Raw genomic sequence first — 23,758 nt, forward strand, 5'->3', positions numbered from 1 at the left:
CTCATATGGGGGCTCACAGGTTGGGAGGTGACCCCTAAAATCACAACATTGAGCCTAGCATAATTAGGGCAATGAGGCGACAAAGAAATCCTGGAGGACAAGGTAGGTGATGGAGCAATAAAAGTATAGTCCTCCCAAAATGACATGCATGCCTCATACATCCCCCTCACCCCTTGCCCACGAAAACACTAATATAAATTTTACATACTAAAATGATCATTAATGAAGGCTGCAAAACCTGTAGTTGTTTTGCAAAAACTAAAAACTTTAACAACATTATATCATTGCATTGCCATGTTAGATGCCAATGTCATGAGAAAATAGTATCTCTAATGATATATATCAACTTAGCTTCCACGTGCAAATCCCTCGAACAATGAAGAAGTCATGAGTGCACGTAGCTATAATCATGTCCAAAGGACCAAGATACCAAAATCTTAAGTAGAAGAGGTGGTCCAAGGACAATACCCTTAGCTTTTATACTTCAAGACTTTTTTAGTTCAATTTAAATTTGTAGCATTCTCAAAGCATAGTCGGAGAAGAAAAGTCTTAAGGAATCCTTTTACTTCATGTGAAAGCCTAGGTGACCTATTGTGGCTTAACTAAGAGTTTGAGAAAAGTGAGGATTCCAATTTTCCATAGCCCAAAATACTTTGGTTGCTTTTTTAAAAGACCTAGCTTGAACTCACCCACCCATGGTCCTATCGAGGGGCACACTACATCAGGCACAAGGTCCACACCAAAGGTCATCACACACACACGAGCCCATTTTGACCATGAAGCTAGGACAAGAGGCCCCATGCCTCTAAGATTCAAACGTGTGACTAAGCATGAGAAACCCATGTCCAATGCCCCAAGCAAAATACCTTCATAGGAAAGTTGAGTCAAGCATAGAAACCCAATGTCCAATGCCCGATGCAAAATACCTTGATAGCAAAGTTGATCACTTGACCTTTGTATAGAGCCGTCTACTGGCGTAAGTTAGAATTCGGTCAAGCACCAAAGCTACTCCAAGAAGTACTGCCAAAATCATGAACGTCGTCCCATAGCATCTCGATCCATAGCAAGTTGCTGAACCCTCTTCCCGGTAAATTTGCAGCATCCTTGCCCATATCCTGCCCGTCATCAGCTCCTTCTTGGCTTCCATGTCGTATAAATAGCCTGCCAGCACCCCTGAGAACACCCATGAGCCCGCTAGTATGTGCGTGCTCGTCACCATGAAGTTTGTTCCGAAATACTTCATGCCGTAGAACTCAGACACCGTCGGAATTGTGAGCGTTACTAGGGCCCCGTAGCAGAAGCCTAGAACGATGGATCCCACGTACAGAGAAGCTTGGGATCCCGTTGCGAGCCACAAGAAGACAGGGATCATCGGTAGCTTCGCCAATCCCATCCACGCAGGCCTTGGCAGCCCCGCAACCCTGCAAGAAATGGAGGCACTCTTGGATCAGTGATCAGTACCATGACAGGCCCGCAGGTTTTCTGCAACTGATTTCAGAAGCTGTACCTGATGAAATATTCTGATATATTGCCTGACGCAATCCTCCCGCAGAAGTTTCCTAAACTGAAAAAAGAAGTGAAGAGGGTAACGCTGGTGAAGCCGAAGGACTGTCCAATTTGCCCAAGATTGTTGCTGAACATCATGCCTGAACCAGCGCCGCAAAATAACGCGAAGTATAGAACGTAAAAGTCCCAACTCCTAAACAGAGAGAATGTGTCGCGATCTTCGCCAAGCTCTGGCACAGGTTCCAGACAACTCCATCTTCTTCTAGGCGGAGGAATTGTGTTGGTATTCTCTATACTGGAAGCTTGTAGCAAAGGCTGTCGCATTGAGTCTCCTTCCGGATTATGGGTATTAGCCTCAAATTCGCCTACTGAAGTACTTCCTTCTTCTTTATTATGTTCTTCTTCTACTAGCTCTCTTGCGTGCGGGCTCGACGTTCTTCTGATTTGAAAAAAGAGAAAGACAGGAACAAAGCCTGGGGCTGCGACAATGACTATGAGGAGACCCAAAACCAAGGACTGGATAAAATCGTTTTCCGTAGGGAAAACGTTCAAGAGAGCAATGTAAAGGGCCAGGATGAACGCAATGATATTGAAACGAAACAGGCTCTGTTTCTCCTCGTTCTCCTCCTCCTGGGTCTCAGCTGGGGAAACTGTGCCGATAAAAAATCCACAAACGATGCAGAAAATGGGGGGAACAACCACGAGCATGAGCAAATACTTGGAGGATGAGCTCGAAAAGATGCAATCGCATATCGTGGAGAAGATAGCTCCAGACAAGCCCATGTAGGCCTTGAAAAGGCCAACGACAGGACCTTTGTTGCGTGGGAACTTACTCACAAACACGGTGAAAATGGCAGTGTTCATCCAAGGAGCCGAGTTGCCAGCAAGTATTGCAGCTATAAACATCTGTCAAGAGCATAAGCCATCAAGTGTTGCAGCTATAAACATCTGTCAAGAGCATCAAGCCAGCAAGTATTCCAGCTATAAAAATCTGTCAATAGCAAGTATTGCAGCTATGAACATCGGTCAAGAGCATCAAGCCACGACGGATGTCGAGAAGCAGCTGAATAAGTAGAAGTTACAGAAACACTTACCATCCAGTAAGGCAAGGGACTGATGATTTGGCTGACGACAAGCCACTGAGTTCCATAGCCAAGAATGCCAACGGCAGCTCCGATGATGAGGAGAGCCCAAGCAGGCAAACAGTTACTCAAGATTCCGGCCAAAATTCCAAAGGAGTCGCCCAGATCTTTGGCAACGCTGAGGCCATTGAGCTGCCTCTGGTCGAGGCTAAGAATTTGTTTGAGAGCTGTGGAGTAATTGGGGAAGGTGTAAGCTCCTGAGAACTGCATAAGCCATATCGCCGACACAAATCCTGCCCATTTTTTGGCAAAGAGTACGTGATGAGAGGAGGACGACATGAAAAAGATCAAGCTGCTATTGGGTTGCTCCAGAACATAGATAGGAGCAACTGCTAACGCCATAAGATTAACATGAGTCTCGCTCTAGTTGAAGAAGCCTTATTCATGTTTTTGGTGCATTCTAGGAACATTATTCTTTCCATGTTGTATGGTTACATACTTTTTTGGTAGTCATACACTTTGTGTAGTGACCCTTGACCTACACTTTGTGCACAGACCCTTGGCATACAGTTTGAGTAGTGACATAATGATTTTGTTAATCTTGTAAATTCACAAAAATATACATATTGTAGAGGTTTTTTAATTTACAAGAAAAAAAATGTTTTATAAGAAGACCAGAATGTGGAACCTATATATGATAATGGGTCTAAATATTACCAATTTAGTGCATATTGTATGCAAGATTTTTTTATTTACTAAGTCATCCCTTGGAGTTTTTGTAATGGTTATGAGCACGTCAACCCTTGGGAATTTTCATGCTTTGCTATTTGAAATATAAAGGGATGTTATATTCTACTCCATCCGTTCGAATATTCCCAAATGAGAGTAAGCCCCATGTCTAGCTATTGCTAACCAAGTAGCACATGCTTGGCCATTTTCCCATTATGGGGTTTACACTATCTAATAGAATCTTTGTCCTTTGCCTTCTTAAAGGACTTTACACTTTTAAAGAGCTATTAAGTGCCCACAATGGATTACACAAATGAATGCAAAGGACTTGAGTTAAATTGGAGTGGTGTGTGTGTGTGTGTGGGGGGGTGGGTGTGGGTGTGGGTGTGGGTGTAGGTGTGTGAGTGGGGGGGGGGGGCAAGAGGGAGCTTAATAGAAGTATGCCACGTGATCTCACCCTTTGCCTTTATAATTATGTTCAAAGTTTGAGAAAGGTATATCCTTCTTTGTTAGCAATTCATTATAATATATTCTATACTTATAAAAAACACATTTATGACTATTTACTATCATCTTCTATTTATAATGTATTATAACACTCTTCTATAAATTAGGTGTCATATCACACATGCATTATCTATCTTAATAACTAAAAATGTATATAAGTTCTATTGAATGTGGCCAAACCTACCTACCATCACACCCTCCCCTAAAAGGACCTTGATGACTTCCCCCCCCCAAACAACGCCTCCCTAATCCCATGTCTCCCCTCTTTATTCAGGGCCTATCTAGTACAACGAGAAGAAAAACCCTTTTCAAAATAGGTGTCATGGGGTAAATGTAGGTCTTGGAAAAACCAAATAGGGGAAATGTAGGGTTTTCAAAGGTGTATTATAATGGCATTGTTTTTTTTTCAGAATGTAAGATGAAGTAGTCAATGGTCATGTTTCTTAAAGCATAATAATGAAAGGCAAATAGTTGTAAGTCAATGAAGTTATACAGGAGTTGCAAAGATTATGCTTTGTCCCCCATGATTTGCACATATTATACTTATATAGGGGGAACTAGATGAAAGAGACTTTGTAGATAGGCATGCATTACTTTGTCAACAAGGGGACATGGACGTAATAAAGAGAATCCAAAAATAATTATCTATGTTGTCCTTCTATAAAACATGATTTCTCTATGTTGTCATCATCAAGGGCACATGGATATTGTAGCAAAGACAATCTGAAAATAGTTCTCTATGTTGCCCTCATAAGAAGTAGCAACTTCTAGTTTATTTCGAGATCGTAAAAGTTTGTGATTCATTCGAATGTTTTCGCAAGGGTATTTCAACTATCTATTAGATAGGATATTTTTGTATATTATCTTTTATTTGTGGGTGACAATGGTTGAAGAGGATGCAACACAGTTCCAAAACGAAGTTAATCCCCTTTTGAGATCACTAGATTGCATCCCATTTCATTATGTATATGTTTCTATGTTTCTACCATGTTGCATGTATCACTTCATAGCTTGTGGTCATGATCATAGGCTACTTTACATAATAAAGTTCTCTTGGGGGTTCACCTTATAAAATTTTAGTGTACAACATACATTTAAATAGAGGGGTATTTTAATTTGACTTTTGAAAAAATTAATAGGATTCCAATAATAGGAGGGTTTTTTTAATTCAATTTTAGAAAAAAATCACTTAGTCCATAAGTAAAGAGGGGTGTTTTATTAGGGGGGCAATTTTAGTTGAGGGGTTTTTTTAATACCCTTCGAATGCATGTGATACATAGGATTTCTTATTAGTGTACCCCCGGGTGAAAGCATGCTACGGTGTCTAAAAAGGTACTCTTTTTGGCAAAGGTTCTAGCATAGATATAGTACTAAATTGTGTACTAAACGGTGCTGATAGTTGGATTAGATTTCCACATATCGAGGAGTCCACGATCTGCAATCTGCAATCCACTCTCAATCGAGGATAATATTCCCACACATCGAGGAATCTGTGATCTGCTATCTACTCTCAATTGACTCTCTTCTCTCTTGTGGAATCACTCACACATGTTTGAAACCATTGACAGTCGACTCTCTTCTCTCTCGTGGACTCCTGTCTCTATCCCTGCAATTATCTCCGCTCATCTTCACTAGAGGTCCATTGCTCTCTCTCTCCTCGGCTCTCTCCATTCTTTGTGCAAAGTGGCTCTCCCCTTCTCTCTCATTGAAGCCCTCGCACTTTGGACCGTATGTTCTCTCTGGCACAAAAACCAATTATGTTTGAGTTATTCTACAGCTCTCTCTCTCTCTCTCTCTCTAGAGCTCTCTCTCTTTCTCTCTCTCTCTTAGGATGACTTTCTCGTATAGTAAGATTGAGCATGCATGTTTTGACGTATTGTCTTCTTATATCGTTCATGATTAATTTATGATTTACCATTGAAGTATGGTTGTGCGTAGGAAGGAGAATGTTAAATTACATGGTGCAGCGGAACAGAAACTGAACAAAGAATAGAGAGTACACAGCAAACTGGAGCGGAACAAAATTTTCCGTCAATACTGATGTAGTATAGATGATGGCTCAATCCACCCGTGCGCTCCCATAGTGGAGCTTAAATGGCGATCTAGACAGATACTAGGTCAAGAGCTACTAGCTAGAAGATCTGATCTGGTCCAATGGACTGGGGAGGTCGCCTCTTTATAGCTATAAGGGTGGTAGTTGGATCAACGTAGTCGATGGAACCAACCAGTCAACCTAGTCGGTGAAGCCGACCAGTCAACCTAGTTGGTAGAACCAACTAGTCATCCATGGAATATTCAAGAATATTCCCTATACCTTGGGACCCTATCCCCTATCTCCTATACCTAGGGAATATTCTCTATCCCTTGGGACCCTTTAGTTGGGGGCCAACTGGCCCTGAGGCCCCAGCAAGAATAAGGGGCTCCCACACAATCACCTTTCTACCATCAATGGTCTCATTGATAGACCTCATCTGACATGCAAGTCCATCCAATGTCCTAGGCTCACACATGGCTTCTCCTCATATGGGGGCCTTACAACTTGAGCACCTTGGACCACTGGTGGTTACCAAGAGGGTGGGGCATTGAGCATATCTAACACCCCCCCTCAATGTCCACCCATAGGTGAACTACCTTCTCGGCCCAATGCCAAGTCTCTGAAGATGATTCTGAAGCTGATCCTTCCTGAGTGCCTTGGTGAAGATATCTGCTCCATTTTGCTCTATTGGATAGTAGACCAATTCCGCTATCCCGTCCTCGATCAAATCATGCACATAGTGATATTGAATCTCTATATGTTTTGTGTGCGCATGAAACATTGGACTTTTAGCAATGGCCATGCAACTTTGATTGTCGCACCTCAGCACAGTTGCCTCATCCTCTTGCACTCCCATGTGCCATAAGATCCTCCTGAACCACACTACTTCACAAGTGGCAAAACATGCTGCCTTGTACTTAGCCTCGATAGAAGACAATGCCATTATTGGTTGTTTCTTACTGATCCAAGAGAAAATACTTGAACCTAAAGAGAAAAAATATCCAGAAACTATTTCCTGGAATTAATATCTCTAGCCCAATTTAAGTCACAATGACTCGCCAAGGAAGTGCCCTTTTCATAAGTGATGCCATAATCAAGAGTGCCCTTCACATACCTGAGCACCCGCATCCCTGCATTCCAATGATTCTCCCGGGGCTTATTGGAGAACCTGCTCAAAATGCCAACATCAAAACTGATGCTCGGTCTGGTGTTGCACAGATAGATGAGATTGCCGACCAACTTCGTGTACCTCCCGATGTCTGCTAGTGGCGAGGCATCCTCCATAGATAGCCTCGCATTTACCTCCATAGGTGTAGCTATCTCCTTGCACTCGGACATACCAATGCCTTCAAGATCTCCCTTGCATATTTTTTCTGAGAGATGAAGATCTTGCCTGGCTCTTGCCAAACTTCAATCCCCAAACAGTAGTGCATCAAGCCTAAGTCTCTCTGTGCTCAATGCCTTTCTAGTCACCTGTAATAAGGAGATCATCCACATATAGAACAATAATAGCAGATTCCTATACACATACAAGTTAGCATCTATGGCACATCTTTTGAAGTTTAATTTATGAAAGAATTTGTCTATCCGTTGGTACCATGCTCTTCGGGCCTGTTTCAGCCCGCCGTACAGAGCCTTCTTCAACTTACATACCTTGTTCTCAGAATGGGGAGCCTCAAACCCAGGTGGTTGAGCTAGGTAGACCTCCTCCTTGAGGTCACCATTCAAGAATGTTGATTTAACATCCATTTGATAAATTGGCAACTTTTTATGAGAAGCCACCGATAGTACTATATTGCGAATAGTGGTCATTCTAGCAGTCAAATTCCTGAAAATCAAACCCTTCAACCTGCGAAAATCCTTGTGCAACCAATCTAGCTTTGTACTTTTCCAAAGTCCCATCGATCTTGTACTTTACCTTCCAAACCCACTTGGTGCCAATAACCTTTTTGTCAGGTGGTCGATCTACCAGCTCCCAAGTTTCATTCTTCATGATGTTGTCATATTCTACTTGCATAGCATTTTTCTAGTCTCGGTCTGCAAGTGCTTCCTCCAAACTCATAGGCTCCTTTACTTCTGCAATAATCTCAGCCATCAAGGCCATATTGACTATGTGAGTAGAAGCCCTCCTTTGCTCCTCGATTCTCTGAGACCACCTTGGTCCATCTGCATGCTGCTCAATAGACATAGGCATCTGGTTATCATGGTCGTAGAGCTACCTTACCCATTGCGGCAATGGCTTTTCCGGTGGTGTAACAACATGTTGGTGACTTATACCTTCATCATCTGATATTTCCTCTTCCTTTATAGCTCATGGGACAGGTCCATAGTGAATTACCTCTTCGCTTGATGATAAAGTGAAAGAGCTCTTCTCTGCCTCCTGTGCATGTGGCTGCTCCCTGAACATCACATCGCGGCTCGCTATGATCTTCTTTGCCTCTCGGTCATACAACTTATAGGATTTCTTCTCATCATAATAGCCTAAGAAGATACATTTGGTGCTTTTTGGTTGTAGTTTGTTTCTCTCTTTGTCTGGTACATGTGCATAGCATTCACACCCAAATGTTCTGAAGTGGGAGATAGATGGCTTCTTATCGCTATAAGCCTCATGTGGTGTTTTACCTTTGAGTGCCTTTGTATAGCTACGATTAAGGATGTAAACCGGAGTATTGACAGCCTCAGCCCAAAAGTGATTTGGCAGTCCAGCACGTTTCAACATACACCTCCCCATCTCCACGATGGTCTGCATTCGGTGTTCAACAACCAAATTTTGCTGAGGCGTATGTGGTGTCATCATTTGTCACTTGATCCCTTTGCTCTTGCAAAGATCTCCAAACTCTGTAGAAATAAACTCACCACCACCATCCGATCTGATTTTCTTCACTTTTCTCCTTATTTCATTTTCAACAAGCTGTAGCCATTCTTTCAATTTACCAAAAGCTTGAGCCTTTTCGCTAAGAAAGTACACCCACATCTTTCCTACTATAGTCGTCGACAATCAATAAAAAATAGGCAAAGAATGTAGCATCCCCATTGCTGCCTCCATCTCGAGCTTTAAGCCTCAATTCCTCTTCCATAAGTAAAGCACAAAACTCCTCAAAGGACAATGGTTGGGGTCTCACTTGAGTGTTAAGTGCTGTTACCAGTCCATCAAACCTTGGTGGACATATCCGGAGACACTGTCGAGTTAGCTCTTTGCTAGTCTTTTGTATCCCAGCACCAGCCATTTGGTCACACAGATTTTGATTCGGGTTATGAACAAATCTGTTGTCTCTCCTTCATTAAACTTCTCAGCTGAGTGAGCTGATTCTCCAGGTTCTAGATTCTTGTCTGATTCTGCATTTCATACTAACTCTTCAATATGTTCCAGGCCACAGTTGCCTTAGATGTATGTTGAATCAAGGTCAAAACACTATCAGTAGTACTTGTAACTAGGGCACAGAGAGCATCTATGTTCCTATGTTTCCAAGCTCGTAGAAGGTTAGCATTAGGAGGTATTGTACTCCCTCGATTTGCTAGGTCGGGGGTTCCTTGTGGTTCTGGGTCAATCCGCAGTACTATCTCTAGAAGCTCATATGAATCCAGAATAGCAGTAATTTTAAACTTCCACAGAGTGTAGTTCGTAGCATCTAGCTTGCCTTTAGTGAAGGCTGGTGGGCGAATCCTCAACGCCTAGATTGTTGGTGCAGTAGCAACTGCTGAACTCGAGCCACGCTTCCTATTGAGCCGCTTCTTGTTGCCATCACTCCATATGCTATTGAAGCCCTCGCCTCTCTTCTATTCTTCGATCCTTAGAGCCACCTGGGCTCTGATACCATGTTAAATTACACGGCACAGTGGAACAAAAACTAAACAAAGAATAGAGAGTACATAACAAAGTGGAGAGGAACAAAATTTTTCTTAAATACTGATGTAGTTGGTAGAACCGACTAGTCATCCATGGAGTATTCAAGAATATTCCCTATACCTTGGGACCCTATCTCCTATCCCCTATACCTAGGGAATATTCTCTATCCCTTGGGACCCCCCAGTTGGAGGCCAGCTGCCTCTTGGGGCTCATTAGAGAACCTGCTCAAAATGCCAACAACAAAACTAATGTCCGGTCTGGTGTTGCATAAATAGATGAGACTGCCGACCAACTTCCTGTACCTCCCGATGTCTGTTGGTGGTGAGGGATCCTCCATAGACATCTTCAATACTGATGTAGTACAGATGATGGCTCCATCCACCCGTGCACTCCCACAGTGGAGCTTAGATGGTGATCTAGATAGATACTAGGTAAAGAGCTACTAGGTGGTAGATCTCTGCTGGAAGATCTGATCTGGTCCAATGGACTGGGGAGGTCGCCTCTTTATAGCTATGAGGGCAGTAGTTGGTGGAACCGACCAGTCAACCTAGTCGGTGAAGCCGACCAGTCAACCTAGTTGGTGGAATCGACTAGTCGTCCATGGAATATTCAGGGAATATTTCCTATACCGTCGCCTCGGGGGCTCTCACACCCGAAGCCCCACCAGGGGGGCCGCTGGCCCCCCTGGGATCCCCAGGCCCCAGCAAGAGTAAGGGGCTACCACACAATCACCTTTTTACCATCAACGATCTCATCGATAGACCTCATCTGACATGCAAGTTAGGATCCATCCAGTGTCTCAGGCTCACACATGGCTTCTCCTCATATGGGGGCCTTACAACTTGAGCACCTTAGACCACTGGTGGTTACCAGGAGGGTGGGGCATTGAGCATATCTAATAAAGAGCTCCACACTAGAAGTGCCACACCAAGAAGGGAACTCGCTCAATGCACTACCACAACATTGCTCCGAAAGGAAGATGAGACACTTGACATTAACAGTTGTGCGATACTTCAAGTATACCACAAAGAACTTGGACTTGAGAACGAAGGCTGACATTTTGTCTGAGGTTATAAAACATCCAGATATGCAAGAGGTGGTCGATGAGACAAATTTTCAAAGCCAGTCCATATCAATGGCAATAGTGGATAATCTAAAGACATCACTGACTCTTGTGAAAAGAGTAGAAAGTGCTGATAAGTTAGCTGCGAAGAGAGCAGCTCTCCACATGATTGCTAACACTTCAGCATTTAAAAAATATAGTGATAGAAAAGTAGCTAAAGCCCTTGGAATTCAAGCATGGAATCTGAAGAAACATCGTGTGGACATAAAACAAGCGTCCTTCAAATGGGTAGATGGAGGTCAAAAGCATAGACAAGATTCCTTAAGTTGTGAGGTTGTTCAATGTGTTGTCCAGTTTTAGAAAGACAACACCAGGGTTTCCCCAAACAAGAAGGATGTTTGCAGGCATAGGCTTGGCCCAAAAAAGTATGCAATACATCTCACATTTCACAAAGGTGCATCTTCCTTCTTTCAACGAAGCCCAAGTTACACACTATTATTTGGTACTCTTTACCACTATTAAGTACTGTCAGGGATAATATTAGTATTGTTCAGATGTTAAAGCTAACATTTAACACTGTAATAGACTCTATATGAAGCGAATCTAGCACTAAATCATAGAATCATAGCACTAAATACTACACCAGGGACTTACTATGTTTATAGTATAGACCATATTTTAGAATCAGTCCTAGGAATAAAGATAGGACAAAATAGTATTGTTTGCTCTTTCAAGTCAGTTATTAGGACTAAATAGAATACTCGTTATGACTAAAAAGTACTATTTAGTGTTAATTAGTAGTGTGTGATGTTTAAAATTGTTTGTATTAGAGAAGGACTTCCAACGTAATCATTCTCTCCTTGCACTAACCCTGCTACTAGTTCTATTTATTACTATCTAGTACTATCCCTTGCACTAACCCTACTACTAGTACTATATAGTACTATTTAGATATTGTTCTCTTCCTTGCCTTAACTCTACTATTACTACTATTAGTTCTATTTAGTATTATTTTGTAGTATTTTAGCACTATTTAGTCACAATGTAGCACTTAGTAACATTTAGCACTGAGTAAGTACTATTACTGAATACTATTTAGGACTCAATAATTCTTAGCGCTTAGTAATATTAGCACTTACTATTCAATACGAAGGCCATGTGTGGCTGATGGCTGGGCGGCTTCAGATAGAGTTGACACACTACCAACTAGGCTACATGCAAGTGTGGGAAGGCATCCCACGACTAACTGCACTGAGGGTAGATGGAGCATTTCTTAGGGTAGCCCACTCTCAAGTTGCGGGGCCCGTTTGGAGTCCCAGATGATCTCGGATGGCTCTAGGCCGAATGGAGACCATAGGTTAGTTGCTCTATTCTGCGCCACGATTCTAACGTGTGGTTAGTGGCCTATTTCGAGACCGACCTCTAGTCGACCATTTTGGGCCGGCTGGGTTGGTCTCCCAATTGGGTCTAACCCACTACGATTGGTGGCTATATAAGAGCAAGCCCGTGAGGCCCATATTCATCACTGGCTACAACAACCCTGATTCCTTAGCATCCAGCCTCTGTCCTCTACTATTTCTAGCATGCCATCGAAGCTTCTCACACAGAAGCACATGGCTGGGAGGCAGCGCCATCTATTGTATCAGTTTTACAGTAATCAAATTTTTGATTCTCCATACTATCTGTTTTTCTCTCTTGCATACGAGATCCTGTTATGTGTTGAGCATAGATGTTGTATTGTTTTCTTACATAGTATCAGAGCTTGGGCTCTAGCAAGAAGATTTGGTAGTGTGTTTCTGTTTGCGAGAAAATTGTGAGAGATGGCCTAGCCTGCAAGACTGCGAATCCCACCATTCGGTGAACGCGGAAAGTTGGACGGCACTCACTATCCACTCTAGAAGCTCAAGATGAAGACCATCCTAAGCACATATGAGCTTTGGGATACTGCTATTGGGGTCGATGTGAAGCCGGTTGTGAGACCAAATCTAGGGCCAATGCAAGACAACAGATAGTACCAACTGCAGCTCAGATTCTCGCGTGGACAAGAAGAAATGCAGATGCGCTGTGTTCTATTGTCTGCAGTGTAAGTGATTCTATCATGGCATTAATTCAACATGTCACCACAGTGGAGGAGGCATGGACGGTCTTGAAAAATTAGTACGAGACTAGGAATCAGACACGGATTCAGAATCTGGAGACTCAACTCGCGAACGAGAAATTGTCTGAGTCTGAAACGGCAGAGAAGTTCATCACCAGGGTGAAGAATCTGTGTGATCAGATGACTGTGATTGGCATCACTATCACCAGCGAGAATCTAGCACGAAGGTGCATACGGATTCTCCCACCAAAGTACGATGGTCTTGTTATAGCGCTGAATATGTAGAACAGAAATCTGCCCCTCAACTTTGAGGATTTCAGCGCAATGCTTCTGGAGGAGGAGATGCGTTAAAAGATGAGGACTGGAGAAGATTCGGCTTTCATGGCTGGATCAAAGAAAGGTAAGTGTAAGGACTCTGGTAACCCATCTTCTTTTGATGATAAAAAGAGAAAGAAGAAGATCAAGTGCTTCTATTGCAACAAGGCAGGGCACAAGAAGAATGAGTGCCGGAAGAAGATTGTAGATGAGGAGAATGGACTAAAGAAAGAGTCTAGCAATAGCACGCATACAGTACCAGTAGAGCTATTCGTAGCAATTGAGGAGATTTGCACAGAGGCAGTTCATGTACCTACGGATGAACCTTGGATTATTGATAGTGGTGCATCGCGCCACATGACCAGTTGGAAGGATTGGTATACCTCTCTACATCCAGTAGGGAATGACATCCTGATAGCAGTCGGCAATGATGCAAAATGTCCAGCAAAAGGAAAAGGTATGATTGCTCTTAAGTCAGATGGTTGTAAAACAGTTGTCCAATGTTCTTTATGTGCTAGATATCTAGAGGAACTTGTTGTCCGTTTCTGCGATCACGAATCGGGACCTCAAAGTTCACTTCGATAAGAATGGTGCACAGATTTTGGATCTTCAAGGGAAGGTCATTGGTAAAGGTACACGACACAATAACATCTACGAACTCTCAGCTTTCAGTGCTCAAGCCGATGTGAGCAACACTAAGCTGTGGCATGAGAGGTTTGTGTTGGGGTAAAGGGCAGTGTGCCCACCCACTTGTACAGTGCCCATGTATACTCATATATATATATGAAAGAGGAATAAGCTAGAGTAGCTTTTGCTCCACCACTTTTGGTGTCTCCTATCCCTTTGTGTGTGCTCTCCTCTTCCACAACTGGTATCAAAATAGGTCTTGGTGTTCGATCTGCGGGGACTTTGCGAGGGCTTGTGGTGTGTGCGGATCGAGCATTGAAGGAGCTTTGGATCGATGTCTCTCATGGAGAAGATGGGGCAGCCATAGCTATGCTGATCTGCTGATCTGAGCTCCAGGAGCTCGAGGAGAAGAGCCTGAGGAGAGAGTTCAATGCAGCCATCGAGGGAGCCCAGGCTGTTGAGGCACCCATGAGCGTGTGTTGCAGGACACTGTTGTGGAGCCGTGAGTAGGAGTGGTTGGAGAAGACATCATTTGGGAGCTTCATTGCCTCGTTGATGGAAGCTGCTTCATAGATACTTGCTGGAGATCGTTGACATTGGTGTTTCGTAACTCACGAGTGGATATTGTTGGAGCTGCGCGTATGGCGAAGGAGCTGTGGTTGAAGCGTATGTGCTTTGGAGCTTTGAGCGATGTACTCTTGAGGCTGAGCCTTCATTGGAGAGCGTTGTTTGGAGAGGGCTGTAGGGAAGCTCTTTGTAGATGTAGCTGCTGCAGATGGCTCGTGAGCCACTGCAAGCTCTTAGATGGAGTAGATAGGAGTCTCTTTCTCTCCATACCCTTATCCTTCCTGTGAGCAAAGGAAGAGCAGCCCAGTGATAGCAACAACATCCACTTTGGAGAAAAAGAGTGAGTTCTTTGTTTTTAGTCTAGAAATCTGACAGTATTTCAGACAGTAAAAGTGAGCAGAATGCCATTTTCGACAGCAAGTATTTGCAAATCCATAAGGATTTAGGCTCGGTGCCCAACAGAGGAGTCAGAGAACTTTGGAAGGGCTACGTTTTCTCTGGTGACAGCTCGGTCATCCGAGTTTACAGTACAGAGTTATTTACTGTCCAAAATAGGGACAGTTCATGATCAGTGTGCAGACAGCCATTTTGCAGACTGTATATTGGCAAATGCATACATGTTGATACACTTTGGCAAGTTGATGCATTTTGGCAAAATGATGCAGTAAATGTCACTTGGTATATGCCATTGGTGATGCATTTTGGATGCATAAGTGAGTGGCAAATGCATACAATTTGATGTTCACTTGAATGCTAATATAATGAGGCCATATACATGCAGTAAATGCATTTTGGGGACTCTTGAAAGGCATTTTTTATTCTCTGGTATGCAATTTCCAGAAAGCGGTTTATGCATTGGATGCCACAGTATATGCAAGTATTTTGCTTAGAAATTGGATGTTCAATATCTGGTTATGCTTTGAAGCCCACAAGAAAATGATTGATATTCTTGACTGACAGGTCATTGAATAGTTGCTGCTGTTTTTTTTTTTTAATGATAGAACAGTCATTTTCAGGACTGAATATCTCTTTCCTGGTGCAGAATTGCACTTTGTGCCGAACTAGAAAGTTGTAGTTCACAGAACATACTACAACTTTGCTTTTGGAAGCAAGTTGATCCGGTATAAGCTGCAGGAGTTACAACCTCTGCAAAACCACAAAAAGTTGCAGTCTACTGTCTATTTGTGACTAATGTGCAGGAAGCTGTTTTTCAGGTGAGAATATCTGAGAATCCACAAGGATTTGGCTCTTGAGGTCAACTAACAAGTTGTAGATCTTTCTACCAGCTACAACTTTGCTGTTTGCAGCTTTGGCATCTGGTCTTTCAGTGAAAAGATATCGCTGTTCAAAAACAGGGACAGCGTGTTATTTTGCCCAAAGTGGCTGTGAGGTATTGTTGTAGGGATTTCTCTTGCACAACAGTGAATTGGGAACTCATAGTAAATTACAAAAAGTGATTGGGATCTCACTTCAGTCCAAGGGCATTATTCGCATTTTGGCAAATCACTTTGGCACATTTGACAAGTGGTGAATGCTTGATTTTCTTGCCAAAGGATTGCACACTTGAGGTGATGCATTGGTGTTGTAGTAAATGCCATTTCGATGCATTATGGATTTGCATTGATGGATGCCGCACTGATGTTTATGGATAGTTGAGCTGGGCTCCTATTGCCATTGGTTGAGCAGGCATTGCTCATTTGGTTCAGTGCATTTCTTACTTGGATTGCCAAGCATTGGCAGGTTACTGAGTTGCATATATTCTTGTTTATGCCTCTTATGGCTGAGTGCATTTGAGCATTGGATCAGCCAATTTATTTGGAGACCTGATTGGTCTGGACAACACTATATTTTTTGGTCATTTGGGTTGCCTATTGCACTATACTGCTCTTTGGTTGTGACCTATTGTGCCACAGATATGGCATCTACAGCTGGTAGTGCCCTCTTTGATATTGAGAGGTTGGATGGATCAAAATTTCAGTATTGGAAAGAGCAGATTTATGATGTGTTAGTGCAGAAGAGGCAGCATAAGCCCATTCAATGCAAAGGTGTCAAGCCTAATAGCATTAAACAGAGTGATTGGGATGACATGGACGAGCAAGCAAGCAGCATCAGTAGCCCTTTCCTAAAGAGGCTAGTAGGGCAAAGGCTTCTCTAGATCTCGTTCACATGGACCTCTACAGAAAGATGGAGACGGAAGCTTTGGGTGGTTCCTACTACTTCATGATGCTGATCGACGACTACAGTAGAAGGATATGGATATGCTTCCTGAAGACTAAAGATGAGGCTTTTAGTAAGTTCAAAGAATGGCATGTAATGGTCGAGAAAGAAACAGGGAGGAAGGTGAAGAAGTTGAGATCAGACAAAGGTGGTGAGTTCACATCAAGTGAATTCAAAAGTTACTACAAAAGTCACGGGATCAAGAGGCAGAAACCCCCGCCACATACATCACAACAAAATGGAGTAGTAGAGTGCAAGATGCGTGTCATCTGTAAAATGGGCAGGAGTATGATGAAAGGGAAAGATTTGCCAAAGACTTTCTGGGTGAAGCATGTAACATGGTAGTTTACATTCTGAATCGTAGCTACACAAAGGCTGTGAATAGGATGACTCCACTGCAGGCCTTTTCTAGTAAGAAACCTTTAGCTGCACATTTCACAGTTTTTGGATGTGACCGTTTTGTGCATGTCCTCATGCTAACAAGACCAAATGGGAACCGAAGAGTCGGAAGTGTATTTTATTGGGCTACAGTGAAGAGGCGAGGGGTTACCATCTCTATAATCCTGTTACTAAGAAGGTAATAGTAAGTCGCGATGTGGTATTCTCAGAACAGCCGCATCAATTGGAGGAGGATGCTTCCTTCCCAGACAACTAGGACCAGGATATCCATCCAATACAACCACCAATAGCAGACCGAACTCCCCCAACGGTGCTTGGGAGGATTCAAGATAAAGAAGAGGAAGAAGAGCCTGCAGAACCACAACAGCAATGGCCATTCCCGAAGTGGGTAAAGCAGCTTTTGGACGATAGAGAAACTCCAGCCATTGAGGAGGAACCATCGAACACCGCCGGTCCAAGAGATTAGAGGAGCAAAGAAGGGCACAAGAACACTTGGTCAACTACGCTTTGATGACAGAGGTTATCCGTGCTGAAGAACCCAAGCATCTTGAAGAGGCACATGGTGATGATAGGTGGATGGAGGCTTTGCAATTGGAGTATGGCTCCATAATGAAGAACAACACTTGGGGGACCTTGTGGATTGACCACCAAAACGCAAGGTAATCCGCACCAACTGGGTGTACAAGACCAAGTACAAGTCCGACAGCACGTTGGATAAGTACAAGGCTCGACTCGTGGTAAAAGGATTTGCACAGGTATATGGTTTTATTATCAGGATACTTTTGCTCCCATAGCTTGACTAACCACAATTCATAGTGTTTTGGCATTAGCAGCACAGGAAAGTTGGCTTGTGTTTCAGATGGATGTAAAATCTGCCTTTCTGAATGAAGATGTCAAGGAGGAGGTATACATGGAACAACCACCAAGACTTGTGATCCCCAGTTCAGAAGGTAAAGTATGTAAACTGAAGAAGGCACTTTACGGGCTGAAACAAGCCCCACGAGCGTGGTACGAGCGGATTGATGCCTACTTTCTATAAAACGGGTTCAGGAGGAGCCCATCTAATGCAAATTTGTATATCTATAGAGAAGGAGGCAGGTGTATGATCGTGGTCCTTTATGTGGACGACCTTCATAACAGGAAGATCTCCTAGAAAAAGCATTTGCTAGGAAGAGAGTGTGAAATGACAGATGCATTTTTGTTTGGGGATTGAAGTTTGGCAAGAGCCAAAATAGATCTTCATTTCACATCTGAAGTATGTTGGAGAGATACTGAAGGCATTTGGCATGGCTAAGTGCAGGACAGTTGGCACTCCTATGGAGGTTGACGTGAAGCTCTCAAACGAGGATTCATCACCACTGGTGGACAAAGCGAAGTACAAAATGCTTATAAAATTTTTGATTTACTTATGCAATACACAGCCGGACATCAGTTTTGCGACTGGTGTACTAAGCAGGTTTTCCAATAAGCCCCGGGAGAACCATTGGAGGGCAGGGATGCAGGTGCTGAAATACATCAAAGGCACACTTGATTATGGCATCACTTATATGTGACTCGGATTGGGCAGGAGACGTGGATAGCAGGAGATCAGTGATAGGTTACTGTTTCTCACTTGGATCTAGAGCTGTGTCATGGGTCAGCAAGAAGCAACCCACAGTTGCTCTTTCTTCTACCGAGGCTGAGTACAAATCAGCATGTTTTGCCTCTTGTGAGGCAGTGTGGTTGAGGAGGATTTTAGGGGACATGGGTGCAGTGCAGAACAAGCCTATGCAGTTATCATGTGACAATCAGAGTTGCATGGCAATTGCAAAGAACCCTCAGCTCCACGCTTGCACAAAACACATTGAGATTCAATATCACTTTGTACTCGAGCTCATCATGGATGGAGAGGTTGACTTGGTATACTATCCAACTACAGAGAATGCTATGGACATCTTCACGAAGGCTCTTGGAAGAGACTTGCTAGAGAGGCATCTTCATCGACTTGGCATTGGGCCGAAAAATTAAAGTTCACTTGCGGGTGGACATTGAGGGGGGGTGCTAGATATCAATGCTCCACTCTCATCAGGAACTAGCTAACTCTACTTGTAAGCCCCCCATTTAAGGAGAAGGCATTTGAATAGCTCGGTTATCCGATAGGTCCTGGTTTGGATACTAGATGGGGGCCATGTGTGGCCTAATGGCTGGACGGCTTCAGATAGAGTTGGCACACTACCAACTAGGCTACATGCAAGTGCGGGAAGGCATCCCATGACTGACCACACAGAGGGTGGATGGAGCATTTCTCAGGGCAGCCCACTCTCAGGCTGCAAGGCCCGTTTGGAGCCCCAAATGATCCCAGATGGTGGTTAGTGGCCTACTGACCTCCAGTCGACCGTTTTAGGCCTACTGACCACCAGTCAACCGTTTTAGGCCGACTGGGTCAGTCTCCCAATTGGGTCTAGCTGACTACGACTGCTTGCTATATAAGAGCAAGCCCGTGAAGCCCATATTCATCACTAGCTACAACAACCCTGATTCCTTAGCATCCAGCCTTCGTCCTCTACTATTTCCAGCACGCCATCGAAGCTTCTCACATAGGAGCGCATGGTTGGGAGGTAGCACCATCTATTGTATCAGTTTTACAATAATCAAATTTTTGATTCTCCATACTATCTGCTTCTCTCTCTTGCATACGAGATGCTGTTATCTGTTGAGCATAGACGTTGTATTGTTTTCTTACATAAATAATACTGATTGTTGATGATTGATTTTGCAGGAGGAATTCTTTCTTAATTTCAAGGAGGAGCATCCTTCCATAGATATTGGTGTTTCCATTCTTAAAAAAAAAAAAGCCCTATTTCAATAAAAATTTGAAGGAAAGGAATACTTGGTGTTGTTTTTACCATATAAGAATAGGCTTGTTTTGACTAGCAGTGATTTCCATGAGGCAAAATAGCACATTGTTGCATGGAGATATGTGTGACTACATATGCAAGGTTTGTAGGCCCCAAGGGGAGGACACGTGTGTTGCCCACACCAACAGTTGTTCTTCTGTGTCTAAAATGTGACATTCGGCAGTATGTCCAAAGGAAGAGGATGCTCAATGGCACAAGCTTGAATCTTATTATGCAAATATGACGAGTGCCCACAACCGTTGTTTTGCCCATGTGAGTTGAATGATGCAAATGGTACATTGATAATATGGAATATATATGAATATGTCACTAAGGATACGGGAAAAGGTGATGCAAAGAAAAGAATAAATTTCTTATACAAGGAAACTACATCCAACATCATCCCTCAATACTTGCAATACTTAAATGTGTTTATCACTCAACTTCCATAGTTACTAGCAACACTCTCAATTCAAAGAGCGTGCCACAAATTTTCCTGATGATGTGGTGCTTTCAGTTGTTGACTTTGCAGAGAACTATACATTCACAATGTAGAATGAGGTTCAATCAATGCATTGGCATAATGACCAAGTGACCATCTTGGTTCATATTTGCTATTAGAAGGAGATGAGTGAGATAAAAAAGCAATCCATCTTTTACATTTCAGATGACAAAGAACATGACACACTATTTGTGTGGCATTGCTTTATGCTCCACCATCAATGGTTGGTGTCTAAAGGCTTGAAGTTTAAAAGATACTGGGTTTGGTTAGATGGGGCAGCATCTCAATTCAAGGCCACTCACCCATTTACTTTGTTGCAAGGTAAGACATTGGACATTGCCCCCTTATTTTCTACATCACGCTAAAGATGTTACATATTTTAAAATGCAATATATATGTTGTTTGTTATGCTAGGTATTGCTCTTTGACTGGCATTCGGATGATGTGGATCTTTTTTGGAAGCGGTCATGGCAAGGGAGATCATGATGGGGCTGGTGCAGTCATAAAGCGTGCACTAACTAGTGAGCAATTGGATGTAAATGGTGCAAAGCTACAAAATGCACATGATGTTGTGGAATGGTTGGCATGGAAGATGGGAGTCAATGATTCTAAACAAAGGCTTTTTGTAGAAGTAAAGGTCGGTGATGTTGACAGGTCTAAAGCATGGAACTACCAAACCATCAAAGGAAGTCGTTCGACACATTGCATATTGGGTTTTAGTAACAAAGATCCCACACAAGCCTTGTTTAGGCATTTATCATGATTTTGTTCATTCTGCATGGATCAAACATGGGGTAAGTGCACCAATTTATCTCATGCAAGTCCATAGACCTTGAACATAGGCTGGAGCCCATCAATGGATTGCATTAGACATGGAGAAGGAATTTGTAACATATGCGATTATAGAGACCAGTTGGCTGACATGCTTCAGATGGGTGACCATTTTCTAGTACTATGGTCCCCTACAAATGAAGATAATGAGGATTATTATGTGGTGCTGTGCTCAAAATAAAAAACAGTCCTCATAGAGTAAGAGATGGATGGTTGGGGTAATGTCTTCAACATTAGGGATCAAGTGGTTTCTGGAATCTTTTATGCAAAAATTCCAAAATGCAAAAGCAGTTATGCATTACTAAAAGATGCACCTCCTGCTATAGTGCATGACGATGCGATGTTCACAATAAATTCTCAAATGTTGCAAGAAAAGCACAAGGTTAAATGCCAGAGAATGGTGTATCGTGTACCCCAAGAGGTGCATGAACGAATCTTGGCAAACATTTCTCTATAAGAACTGTTGCTGAGCATGTATTTTTGCAATGGCTTTACATGTTTTTGTGCACGTTTTGTCTTTTTAGCTGCCCCTTTGGGGGCTGCTTTTTGTAATACAAAGGCATCTTGTCTTCACAAAAAAAAATTGAAAAATTAAAATTTTAAAAACTTATTACTATTTGGTTAGTACTATTTAGTATTATGTACTAGTATCTTAAATAACTCATCTACTGTTAATTGAGAGAGAGAAAGAGATTGAGAGAGAGAGAGATAGAGAGAGAGAAGAGAGAGAGAGAGAAAGAGAGAGAGAGAGAGAGAGAGAGAGAGAGAGAGAGAGAGAGAGAACCATTGTACTACTGTCATATCATACTACTTAGTACTATTTGGTTAGTACTATGTGATACTATGTAGTACTATCTTAAGTAACACATCTGCTATCAATTGAGAGAGAAAGAGAGAGAGAGAGAGAGAGAGAGAGAGAGAACCATTGTTCTACTGTCATATCATATTTTTGTAATGTTGTTTCTCTTTTTAATATATTGCACTTATAATTCAGAATGAGCCATACAAAATCAGAAGGCACCATATAAAATCATAATGAGACATATAGAATCAATCATATGACATTACGGAGCCCAAACAGCTTGGATACAATAGCTTTGCACTGCACTCCACACACCCCAAGATTCAACCCGGTCAAGCTTGGATACATATAGCAGCTCTGTGGCACTGCACTCCACACACCCCAATATTTTATGTTCTAGGAAGGAATGACCCTAGAACGTAGGAGTTTTTGACCCTTCTTCCTTAGCATCTTTGTTAGTAGCCGACCCAAGGGATGATCGTCTCGGACATCTGAAGTTGCTATTTCTTCTCGGCCGTACCCTACATCTGTAAGGTCTCTGAAGATGTTATCAGCACTTTTTGCAATTCCACCCTGTAGCTCTAGAGCAGAAGAGTGTACAACTCTATTACAAATTGATGGATCTGTAATGCCAGTCAAAAACAACCAACTATATGAGCACCATAAGAGACATGACACATGATTCCTTAGCATAGACTTGATTAACAGTTAGTATTATTTTATCCAGAATCAAAATTGGTACTGTATGGTTGAGCAAAAAATACCATAAAACACAAGTACCATTCAACAACACTAATATCATGTAAGAACACCAGTACATTTATCAGCTCACCATTAACTTTACCAGCAAACTAACTAGCAAAGTTTGTATTACAAAGTAACCAGTATAAGTTTGTATTACAAAGTAACCAGTACAAGTCTGTATTTAGAAAGTAACAACATCTGTATTCATCAATGTAGAAGTCCTTTACAATCTGGCCTTCAAGGCCTAGTGTATGGTGGGTATTGGTTTACATAAGGATTATGCCTAAGAATCTGTTGGCACATCTCTTGTGGAAGGTCTACTATTCTTTGTTGGATGATAAACTACTCCGTGGGCTTTAGATCTTTAGTTAACAGTGAAACGACAGCATCAACACACCCCATGTCAGCATAATCTATAGAGAAGACTTCAATGAATAATTTGGTTGGATGCTCACCACGGGCAACTGCCTGCAATGCGCTCAATCACATGGCCTTCATAAGGGTATCTCATTGTAAAGGTAGGAACACTTTCTCTGGCATTTGCTAAATCCAATAAGTATGTGAGCAACTGATCTGATAGCTCATCATCATTAGGATCTCTGTCATAGGCAAAAGGAGTTATGCAAGAATCGGGTGGATTTAATGCTACTTTCAAAGGAGCATCATCAATCAGGAGTGTGTTCAAGGGATCATAGTCAATGTCATGTGCAGCCAATGCACTAAATGGCTTAAGCAGACATCTCATCCAGCCATGTTGGGTGGTGGAATTCTTACCTTGTATAACAATCCTCCCGTGTAAAGTTAAACAGGAACTTGAACTCCCTAAACCCATCATATCCCAATTTGCTTTCTATCAAAGACACTATGGGACTAGCATTTCTCCTTGTCATACTACTCCATATAGCGATCTTAAAATGCTCCCACAAAGATTTCATGAAATTGATCAACTATGGCCACAAAGAGATGACATGGTTGACTAATTTATGATCACCACCTTGGGCCATTTCAAGA

At 42.5% G+C, this 23,758-nt stretch overlaps 1 protein-coding gene across 1 annotated transcript; it reads right to left on the reverse strand.

Moving 5' to 3' along the window:
- Positions 1 to 919: 919 nt before the first annotated feature.
- LOC147887218 (protein NUCLEAR FUSION DEFECTIVE 4-like) lies at positions 920 to 2,961 on the reverse strand. The gene is made up of 3 exons (XM_087394872.1): positions 2,601 to 2,961; positions 1,508 to 2,412; positions 920 to 1,421 (listed from the first exon to the last, which is right to left on the reverse strand). Exons 1-3 carry the CDS (start codon positions 2,925 to 2,927, stop codon positions 944 to 946), a joined length of 1,710 nt encoding a protein of 569 aa, XP_087250998.1. The 5' UTR covers positions 2,928 to 2,961; the 3' UTR covers positions 920 to 943.
- Positions 2,962 to 23,758: the final 20,797 nt, after the last annotated feature.

The sequence above is a fragment of the Dipteris shenzhenensis genome, chromosome 23 (genome assembly GCF_047967505.1).
Source record: "Dipteris shenzhenensis isolate YYH24624 ecotype China chromosome 23, Dip_SZ_1.0, whole genome shotgun sequence".
NCBI lineage: Eukaryota > Viridiplantae > Streptophyta > Polypodiopsida > Gleicheniales > Dipteridaceae > Dipteris > Dipteris shenzhenensis.